General features: G+C 54.3%; 1 protein-coding gene across 1 annotated transcript; it reads right to left on the reverse strand.

Moving 5' to 3' along the window:
• Positions 1-4,662: 4,662 nt before the first annotated feature.
• Positions 4,663-8,067, reverse strand: SYNDIG1L (synapse differentiation inducing 1 like). The gene is made up of 3 exons (XM_057733979.1): positions 7,645-8,067; positions 4,959-5,099; positions 4,663-4,821 (listed from the first exon to the last, which is right to left on the reverse strand). Exons 1-3 carry the CDS (start codon positions 8,065-8,067, stop codon positions 4,663-4,665), a joined length of 723 nt encoding a protein of 240 aa, XP_057589962.1.
• Positions 8,068-11,176: the final 3,109 nt, after the last annotated feature.

The following is an 11,176-nucleotide window of genomic DNA, read 5'->3' on the forward strand; positions in this document are numbered from 1 at the left end:
GGTGGCTGGGGGTCCTGGGCAAGGGACCAGCGAGGCAGGAAAGGGAAATATTTGGGGGGCTTGGGGCAGGGCCTGTGTCTCAACTGGTAAGGAAGTGTTTCAGCATTTTAACAACCCGTGTGACTGTATCAGCGACCTGCTGTCTGTCAACCCTGTGTGTGGGGAGGGAGGGACAGGGAAGGCTGCTGGGCTCCCCGGGGAGCTGGTCTCTAGCCATTTCCACTATCAAAAAAATTCCTTTCATTCTGAGTGGGTGGCAGGTCACTGTTCCCACTTGGCCCCGCGTCCCAAGGCCCCTGGCCTGCCACCTGAGGGTACCCCTCCTCCCCCTGCCACTGGGCACAGTGCAGGGAGGCTTCCTCCCCCCACTTCTTTCCACACAGCGTTTTAGCGCAGCAGCTGCTCTGGACCGCGGGCTTCTGCTTCCTTTGTGGCTGCCCCTCTCAGCCATCCTCCCTCCCCTGCACACGGCCTGTCGGCTGCTCGCCCCCCCCCCCCCCCCCCCCCCCCGCCGCCGCATGCACCCCATCCCCCAGGCGACGACCTTTGCCATCTCATTCTGCCTGGCCAGTGGAGGAGAAAGTTGAGGTGGGGTTGCAGGGTGGGGGTAGGGGGAGCAGGTGCGCTTTAAGGGCCGCTGGTGGGGGAGGCCCCAGATTCCTGGTACAGGGCCCCGGCTCTGCTGGCTGCCCTGACTTCCCTGTGCAGCAATTTCGGTTTCTATTTTGAACAGTTTGGGTTGGTTGCCTCCCTGCCTTCCTGCTGGGTGTTTATAGTGAGGAAAATAATTGGTAATACTTGCACAGATGTGCTGGCACTGCAGCTCATCACAGGCACCTAGACCCAGGGGACCCCCCCCCCCGCCCGCCCCTAGCTTCTCTGCCAGCCTGAGGAACCAGCCGGAAGCGGGGTAACAGGCAGTGAGACACAGGCAGAGCTGGGAAGCAGGAGGCCTAAAGTGCCGCAGGCATGCCCAGAGACTCGGCTTGACAGGGGAGGGGGCCCTGCCGGAGTGGCAGGGACTGAGCAGGAGGAGGCCAGGCTCCACAGGATGGGCCCTTCTGAGGGGCGGGAGGGAAGTCCCTAGGGGCTTTGTTTCTGATTCCATTTTCTCTTGCGGAGCCTGAATTTGTAGCCGCAGGTAGGGGATGGGGTGAGGACGGTGGGAGCAGGACCAAGATTGAACATAGGAAATCGTTTGACTGCCTCTCCCTTTTCTCCAGGCCTGGGGCCGCATCCTGGAGGGTTGGGAAGGAGGTGGGAGCTGTCGGGGCTGTGAGGCAGGCTGCCCAGCCGGAGCAGGGCCTGGACCAGAGTGCGTGCTGCCCACTGCCCGTTCCAGGGCCCAGCGGGGCTGGGGACAGGGACACTGCAGATCAGACGGGGCCAGGTCGGGTCCTCAGCCCCCGTGTCTCCTGCTTCCCCCCAGCATGTGCGCGTGCTGTATGTGTGGGCACATGCGAGTGTGTGCATACAGTATTTGTGCCTGTGCAGGCTGTACCCGTGTGCGCGTGTGCACGAAGACGTGCATGGCTGCATGTCTGCACCTGTGTGTATGTGTGTAGGTGCGGGCACATACATTCTGTGTGTATTTGTGCATGTGGGTGTGCATGTCTGTGTCTTGGTTTGGTTCCCCTGGGTTCCTCTGAGACAAAGATTCGATTGTAGGTAGTGGGGAAGAAGGTGCAGAGAGGAAGGCGAGGGACCCGCTTTTAAGCAAATCGCCAGTGTGGGCAACTGAAACTCAGTCCTGCTGGGGAATCCTGAGAGCGTGTAGAACACGACTCGTGTCCTTCCACGCAGTTGCTGGGAAATCTGGGGACATTTGTCCACCAGCTTCCATCCATCAGTGGTTGAAGGCACTTTAGGCTTAACCTGCCTGTGGACCCAGGGTCGCAGAGTTCCCAGGAGGCAGCCTTCGGTGCGGGGAGGTAAATCCGAGGGGATCTCAGTGGCACCACCGGGTCTGCTGCTGCGTGGTGGGCATGGTGATGTGCTGCTCAGGATCCTGCGGGAATGACAGGCTTAGACTTCCAGCTGTTGCAGGTATTGGCAGCAAACAGCCTTCAGGGCAAACCCCTCTTTGGGAGCAGCCCCAGCTAAAGAGAGCCACCTCGCCCGAGGGCCACAGCCCTTTTCTGGGTGGCCCACATCCAATGACTGATTGATAAGCAGATATAAAGGCCTGGCCCTTCATCCTACCTTGGGACAACTCTGAAGGGCACCTGGCTTCTGACCCTGCCTTGGGGTGGCCCAGACAGTCATTTGGGTCAGCATCGCAGCCTGGCCTGCCCGCTGTTCAGATCTGCCTTCTTCTGCTCCTTCCTCAAATGTTATCCCAAGAGCATCTCCTAATGTATATCATGCACTAGTCTATGTTTCAGGGGTACCCAGCCCGTGCAGCATGTGTGCGTGTGCACAGCTGTGTCTTGCAAGCGGGCACATGTGGGTACGGGTGTGAGCGTGCCGGCACCCTCCTTTCAGTGACCTAGAGCCCAGGCTGGTCCCTCTGCCAGTTCAGGCAGGTTCTGGGGGGCCCAGAACTGAGAGGATATTGGGGTTTGGTGCTGAGGCTGGGGTCTGAGGCAGACAGAGATGCTTTCCTCCCCATACCACCCATGAGCAGCCCCCGGTAGGGAGATATGGGGGACTCAAGAGAGGGCATCAGGGGAGTGAGGCTCCTTGGTTGACCCCATAACTGTGTCCATCTTTGATAGATAGCTCCAGGCAGCTCAGCGGAGCCTCAGTCACCCTGGCTCACAGCCCTTCCTCCTGACCTCCAAGGGTCTCGAGTCTCAAAGGGATTTTTTTTCAGCATGGACCTTGCCTTGTCTTGCAGAGTCAAACGCATGCCATAATCCTGCATCCAGGTACTCCAGGCAGAGAAGTCCTCCAAGCCAGAGCGCCTCCCCCTTCTCCTAAGGCCCAGATGTGGGCAGCTCCTCTCAAGAACATGCTGCTTGCTAGGGGCCAGGAGCAGTAGACTTGGGGATGGAGTTCGGTCTTAGGGAAGAAACAGACGCAGGCAAAAGGGGAGGCAGGCGAGGACAGTAAGAGGCCCAGAGGGCACCAGGTGTAACAGAAATGTTTATTACAAGGATAAATATGTACAATAATGGGATATTAAAACTGCTGATCCTGGGCCTGTGAGACTTCAGGGGATGCAGGGAGTAGAGGGCTGGGTAACACCTGGAATTCGGGAGGGTGGTGGGACAAGTTGGTGGATTCATAGCCCCGGGCTCTGGATGGGGCACGGGAATGACCAGGTCCGCAGATCGTGCACAATGAGGTCTATAGCTTGAACCGTCCAGACCTGCCCTCCCAATGTGCTCCTCCTGCCTCTCTGGATGTCTCTAGAATTCTGGATGTTTCCTAGTGGCTGAGTTTGTTAAGAGCAGCTCTGAGCAGGGGTGCCAGTGAAGAAGCTCCAAGGCTGACCAGGGGTCCACCACTGATCCCCAGCATTCAGAGATGGGAAAGCATCACTGGCCTTTGAGACACAGGCCTGAACCTTCTTCTTCTCTGAGTTGGTGGAACCCTCAGTTTGGCCCCAGCTGGATGTTCGAGGCATAATCCAAACAGCTTTGAACCCCCTTTGGGAGGCTCCTGCTACATCCCAGCCCACAGATACTAAGGATCATCCCTTAGATACATTCTTCTCATCCATCGAGACCTTGCTCACCTCCTCTAGGAAGCCTTCCTGGGCTGCTCAGCTGCTGTGCCAGGCCTGTGTCCTTCCCCCCATCTACACTCTCTACTTGGGGTCTTCTACATTTCCACAGGGCTGGATCCAGGGCCCTGCGCTCAGTGGCTGCTGGGCTGATGGCACTCTCTCTCTGTCTACCTGGGATGACGCCAGCTCAGAGCCCCCCAGGAGGAGCCCAGAAAAGGGTGATGCGGGCAGGGAACAGGGGCAACACTATTCCAGGGCCCTCCAGGCTCTCTGTTATCTCATCTGCCTTTCATTCCTGCCCAGAGATGTCCCAAGAATCTGCCCTCAGTACAGAGTTTATACACCTAAGACGCCCCTCCTCTACCTAGAATCCACACTGTCTTACAGGCCCACAGGAGAGGTTAGCGCCCTCCAGAACCAGGAAGACCAAGGAGTCCCTATGTCTCTGTGTATTTCCATCTTGGCTGGCCGAGGTCTGGGCATCATGCGCCAGAGAGTGGAGTTGGGGAAGCTCAGGGAGTCCCCAGGTGGAGACTCCTGTGGGCTGCAGGGACTGGGTCTGCTCCTCTGCCTCCCAGGCATCCCTTTCCCTCCCTATTATTTGCTGTTTTTCTGTGGAGAGGTTAGCAGAGTAGGGTAGTGGGCTGCTTGCAGGGCAGGAGACCCTTTAGGAAATGAGCAGAACGGGGAGAGCTGCCAGCCAGAGGTAGCCCTGCCTGGATGGCTGGGTGGGCAGACCTACCCTCTCCTGCTTCCCAGCATAGCCTGGGCTGGAGCATGCTGCCCGCAGCCCTACTCTGGGCTGGTTGCAATGGGCAGGAAGAAGTGAAGGTTCCCCCCACAGGCTGCAGCCTGGGAGGCCTCCTCCCACCATGCCACCCTCATGAGCTGTCTTCAGGGGCCAGGACTCCCCAGAGAGTCTGCTACCCCAAGTCCCTCTGCCTCCTCAGGCGGAGCAGGGGAGTCAGGAAGCCAGGCCTTCTTGGCCCCTAGCTGTGGCCATTCTGGGACATGTAAGCCGCCAGGGCCACCACCACGGCCACATAGAGACCAGCCCCCACAGCGATGGAGAGTGTGGCCAGGAAGAGGGCCCGGCGGGAGGTGGTGCTGGCCAGGCGGAAGTCCCCCTTGGAGATGGCCTTGCTGGTCTAGGGAGAGAGAGGCGCTGATGAAAGGGAGAAACCCCACACCCAGCAAAACAACCCCAGCCCTCCAGGCCCTGACCCCAGGCCCCCAGGGGAGAGAGGTAGCCAGAACAGAAGCCCTGGGCCCCATGGGCTCTTACCCCCTGGGAGAAGTAGAAGGCGGCGATGCCCAGTGGCCAGAAGCAGCAGAGCATGGAGAAGATCGTGAGACCCAGGTGGTCCCTGGGAGGCAGCGTAAGGAAGTTGTCTTCACTTTCACTCTCTGTCGAGGTTGCATCACTCTGTAAAACACGAGTGGGCACCGGTGACCTGGCCCAGGACCACCCGTTGGCAGTGACGTGGGGCAGTGGGCAGACTCATCTGTTGTTAGTGGGAGTGTGGGTGGGGCTCGGCACGCTCTACCAAAAGCCTCGACAATGGCTCAGTGATTCCACCCTTAGGGAGTTATCACTAGGAAAAAATACAATTACACCTGTACCAGGATGTTCATCTTAGGATAGTAATTGTGAAAGATTAGAAACAATCTCAGTGCCCAATGACCAGGAGATTGGGTTAATAAGTGATGGAATAACTTACAATGGGACACCACGTAAGCCTTAAAAATCACCTTGTAGAAAATATTAGGTTATGTGGAGCAAAACTGAAATAGGTTGCTTAGAGAGGAAAATTTCGTTATAGAACTGTGTATAGCAAGAGCTCTTTTGGGGAGTAGGGTAGGGGAGAAACATACAGTGAAAAAGACAGGGAGATCATGCACTGAAATAATAGTTACCCTGAGTGGTTTTCTGTATTGACTTTTTTTTTAATGGGTATACTATTTTATTAACATTTAAATTTCACCAGGAGTTCAAGTATATGCTAGCCATATGTTCAGATTTTTGAAAATAAAGATAAATTGGACAAACAGCTTTAAGGGTGCAATGTATTTAACACTGCACAATATATTCACCAACTAGACAATCTAGGGGTTCGTATAACTATACACTCAGGGGCACAAGTATAGGAACAAGCCCTGGAATTGGAGGAAAAACCGCCCATTCAGGACTGAACAAAGGTCCTTGGTTGCTGACAGAATCTCCCCTTGACTTCAGACTTGAGACAAACCTAGGGAGTCTGTCGGTATACAAAAACCACTGAATTCAGGACAAACAGTAACAGGATAGGTTGGCCAGAGCCAATTCAGATTGTGGGCGCCAGTCTGAAGTGAGCAGGGCTGGCTGAAGTCTAGAAATTTTGCAGCTGAATCCAGGACCCGCAGATGAGATCAGCCATCTTCTAAAAATCGCGGATTTCTACACAAGTTCCTAAGATGCTTTTCCCAAACAGGATGTGTTGACTTTAAGTTACTTGTATAATTAAGAAAACAAGAACAAAGTGAACTTTCCTCAAAGACTAAAAGTCCATAAATGGATGGATGAATGGATAAAGACAATGTTATCTATCTCTCTATCATCTATCATCTATCTATCATCTATCTATCTATCTATCATCTATCATCTATCTATCATCTATCTATCTATCATCTATCATCATCTATCATCTATCTATCTATCATCTATCATCATCTATCATCTATCTATACCTATACATACAATGGAATATTATTCAGCCATAAAAAGAAGGAAACCCTGCAACCTGGAACAACATGAATCTTGATGCATTGTGCTAAGTAAAATAAGTCTGACAGAGAAAGACAAATACCATATGATTTCACTTATATGTAGGATCTAAAAAAGCTGAACTCATAGAAACAATGAGTAGATTGGTGGTTGCCAGGGGCTGGGGAGTGGGAGAAATGAGGAGATGTTCGTTAAAGAGTATAATCTTCTAGTTGTAAGAGGAATAAGTTCTGAGGATCTAATACAGCGTGGTGACTGTAGGTAACAATAGCATATTGTACACTTGAAAGTTTCTAAGGGAGTAGATTTTAAATGTTCTCACAATAACAACAGCAAAATGGTAACTATGTGAGCTGAAGTGTGTGTGAACTACCCTTATTGTGGTGGACATTCTGTATATGAACATGAATCAAATCATGGCATTATACACTTTAAACTTAAATAATGTTATATGTCAATTATATTTTGATTGAGCAGGAAAAAAAACAAGAACAAAAAATGCTATTAAAAACTTAAATAGTCATAATGTTTAAAAATTGTGGGACTTCCCTGGTGGTGCAGTGGTTGAGAAACCGCCTGCCAATGCAGAGGACACGGGTTTGATCCCTGGTCTGGGAAGATCCCACATACTGCGGAGCAACTAGGCCCATGCGCTATAGCTACTGAACCTGCACGCTAGAGCCTGTGAGCCATGACTACTGAGCCTGTGCACCACAACTATTGAACCCTGTGTGCCCTAGAGCCCATGAGCCGCAACTACTGAGCCCATGCACCACAACTACTGAAGCTCACACACCCAGAGCCCGTGCTCTGCAACAAGAGAAGCAACCACCATGAGAAGCCTGCACACCGCAACAAAGAGTAGCCCCCTGCTCGCTGCAGCTAGAGAAAGCCCACGTGCAGCAGTAAAGACCCAAAATGCAGCCAAACATTAAAAAAAAGAAAAGTGAATCGCTGTGTTGTACACCTGAAACTTATATAATATTGTAAATCAACTCTACTTCAATAATAAAGATACCCTAATGCAATAAATATAAACAAAAAAATAGTTAGCCCAAGCTAGTGTTTCTCAAAGTGTGGACAGCACCTGTATCAGAAGTGCCTTTTCTTTGGTAACATACAGATTCCTGGGCCCCAAGCCAGGCCTACAGAATCTCAACTCCTGGAGGTGGGCCCGAGAATCTGTATTTTAAACACACGAACCCACCTCCTCCTCCTCCTCCTCCTGGTCATCCTCTTGGCCTTGGAGCTCCTCTTGAACCCCGTAGGACACAGTCTGGATGGTGACATCCTCTTCCGCTTGGCCGGATTCTGTGGACCGCTCTGTAGGCCCAGCCGGGGGCTCCCTGCTCTCTGTGAAGCTGGTCTCACAGCTGCCTGCTCTGGACTCCTTGACCTTGTCCCTCCCCAGGAGGCAATTGGGCCTGTACCAGGCCTCCACGGCCAGCTGCAGCGAGCCTGGGTCCAGGAGCTGGTGGGCGTGAGCAGGGCCAGCACCACCCAGGAGGTAGGAGTAGATCTTCTCCCGGCACGGCCAGGCGGGAGAAGACTCGGGGTAGGGGTAGGGGCCATGGAGGTGCGCGGGGTTCCGAGGCAGCAGCGGGTTCTGTAGCTCACTCAGACTCTCCATGGTTCTGGGGGCAGCTCCGGGGAGGGGAGCCCCAGAGCCCCAGAACTTGGTGGCCAGCTGAGCAGTCCTCAGAGAGCCTGCTGGGAGAGCAAGACAGACAGACACTGAGGCCGGTGTTCTGGATGCGGGACCGGAAGCGGTGAAGAGCAGACTCTACGGTCTGATTTGCCCTGGATCCTTCCTGTACCACCGGCCAGCTGCGGGATCTTGAGCTGGCTACTCAACTTCTCAGAGCCTCTGTTTCTTTATCTGCAGGTGGGGGATAGCAGTGGTACTTACCTCATAGAGTTGGTTCATTCATTTATCCATTCGACACGTAGTTATTGAGCATCGGTGATGGCCAGGCACTGTACAGACGCTAGGGATGTGATGGTGAGAAGCGGGGGAAGCAGAGAGAGGAAGGAAGATGCACACTTTGTCTTCCGGAGCTTACAGTCTGGTGGAGAAGACGCCTGCCCTGAAGGAGAAGTACAGCAGAGTGTGTAAGACTGTACGATGGCTAGAACTGACACGGAGGTGCAGGGGAGGCTTTGGAGCTGAGATTTGAAGGAAGAAGATGAGCTGACAAGGTGAAGGGAGGGCGGACACATTTCACGCAGAGGTCGAATAGAGGATGGTGGGCCTGAGAGCTTGGGGGAGGCTGGTGTGGCTCAAGGTGCAGAGGAAGGTGTGAGATGGAGAGCAGGACCAGATTGTGCTGCCCCATTTAGAATCTAAGGGGGCTTCAGGGGTCTTGGCAGGGGTGATAGGATAAGATTTGGGTCCTGAAGCCTTCCTCTTGTCTGTATGTGTGGGGTGGCTTGGAGAGGGCTGACTGTGATCCTAATGGGAGGATTTTGCCATGGCTTCGGGTGAGCTGAGGACAACTTGGACTCAACGGTGAGGAGATGGGGGAAAGGGCGTCGGCCTTGGGAGATCTGACAGGACTTGGTGGCAGGTGGGGTATTGGGTTGAGGGAGGATTTGTTCTAGGGTGGGTGGGACCATGCTTAGCTCAGAGCTCACCACATGCCACATGCTCACAGAGGTCAGTTCTTCCTGGGGGAGGATGCTTCTCCCTAGGTATGGTCTTAGGGGGATGAATCTTAGGCTAACCTCCCTTCTAAGGCAAATTGTGGGATCCAGGGCAGGGCTTCCTGGGGCCTGAGGTCTGGACTTGCCAGACACACTCAAGGGCTGCCTCTTCCTCCTTCAGCCAGCCCTGAGCACCTACTGTGCATTTGGGAAGGGTGCATAGTAGGTGTTCAGAACTGGCTGAAGGAGGAAGAGGCAGACTTTCAGTGTGTCTACAACAAATCCACACACCCTGGGGTGTGGCATGTGGAAGCGGGGTCTAGAGAGAGAGGAGGGGCAGGCCAGGTGGCCTCAGGAGCCCTACTATCCCCCTCCCACAGGGTCATGCCTTGCCCTGGATTTATAATGCAGAGGTTGGAGACTCAGTCCTGGCCTTGATACTTTGGGCAAGTTTTCATGTCCTTCTGGGTTTTCTCATCTGTAGAGTGCAGATGGTAATTCCTGCCCACCAAGAATATGGTTTGAGGGTCCAAAGTAATGCCTGAGATGCAAGTGTGTTGTAGATTATAAGTGGGAGGGGCTGCGGTGCTTATTTCTGGGCTTCAGAACTTGTCTCTGCCCTGTCCCTGGCCCGGGCCATTTCTGGCCTTCCAGCAATTAGCTCTGCTAATGGTAAAGGGACAAGTCGGGGAGATATTTTGGTCCTCAGGGATGGATTTATCCTCCCCAGACCAACTTCCCACCAAAAATTCACAGCCGAAGCCTGGCAAAGGATATTTCTTCTGCCCCAAGAGAAGTGGCTGGATTCTAGAAAGCTGGTTCTTGGGGAAACCTGAAGACACAGCATGACCCCAGAAATAATGCCCAGGGAGTGGGACAGAGCGAAGGGAGGAGGAGGGCCAGGCAAGATGGGGGGAGGGCAGCAAGGGAGGTCCGTGGGGGTCTGTGCAGGGACAGGCTCTCCTGGTTGGATTGCTATAAGGGCAGAGGGTGGGCTGTTGCCTGCCTGGGGGCAAAGGATCAAGGAGAGACTGCCCATGGCTTGGAGGCTCTGAGCCCCTGAGAGGCGTGGCATTGTGGCTGGGGCTCCAAGAACGTCTAACAAAGAATCCTGGAGGGACACGAAGAAGAGCCAAGGGCGGGCACAGATGCTGCTGGGCTGCCGTGTGCCTGGAGGCCCTGTGGGTGCATTAAGCAGCTGTGGCAGAAGCGTCTCTACATGCAGACTGGGGAGGGCTTGGGGACTCAGGTCACTGCTCTTAGGGCTGCTCACAAATGCGGGAGCCTCACTACCTCTCTCTCCTCCTTCCTCTCCAGCTCCAGAGGTCAACCATGCAGGGAAGAAGGCTTATAGTGACGTGGAGGGGCTCCTTCCTGCCAGAGGGGAGGTGGGCACCCAAGGCAGAGGCCAGGCTCATGCCAGGGCTCCTCTGCACAGATTCCCAGCAGGGCTGGTCTGTCTAACACCCAAGGGCAGCTTCAGAGCCCCTGTCACAGCCTTCCCCTTCCAGCAGATGTGACCCACAGATGTGGAGCTGAAGGACATGCGGCCGTAGGCTCATGGGTTTGGGAGCCAGGTACATTGAGTGTCTGTTCTTCATCCACCCCCATTAGCTTTTTGGCCTGGCACAGTGGCAGTCAGTTTCCCCAAACAACAGTCAGTTTCCCTGTAACAAGAAGGGTGGGATTAAATGGGGACTGATGTCGATGGTAGCACGAATACACCACGACCCCACAGCTTCATGGAGCTCCCCCAGAACTGAAATACCCCCACTGCCTGCCCCCTTTCAGGAGTCAGGAGTAGATGAGCACTCTCAGTGCCCAGTGAGTGCAGTCGTCACCTTCCCCACCACGGCCCCTCCAGCAGGTCGAGGGAGGCAAAAGAAAGGCAAGACGTCTATCTGCCAGATGGGCCGTGGAGCCGAGGAGTCATTGCCCAGCTTCCCAACTCCCCCTGTGCTGTCCCTTCCCAGCCCTGCCCCTACCCCTGGCTCCTGCCCCTGCTCACCTCCTCCACCCTCTGCGCTTCTGTTCCTGTGGGCAGAGGTATGCAGAGGCCTTTCTGAGGGAGTAGGGTCAGGGAGACCAGCCCTAGG

This window comes from Hippopotamus amphibius, chromosome 4, assembly GCF_030028045.1.
Source record: "Hippopotamus amphibius kiboko isolate mHipAmp2 chromosome 4, mHipAmp2.hap2, whole genome shotgun sequence".
Lineage (NCBI taxonomy): Eukaryota > Metazoa > Chordata > Mammalia > Artiodactyla > Hippopotamidae > Hippopotamus > Hippopotamus amphibius.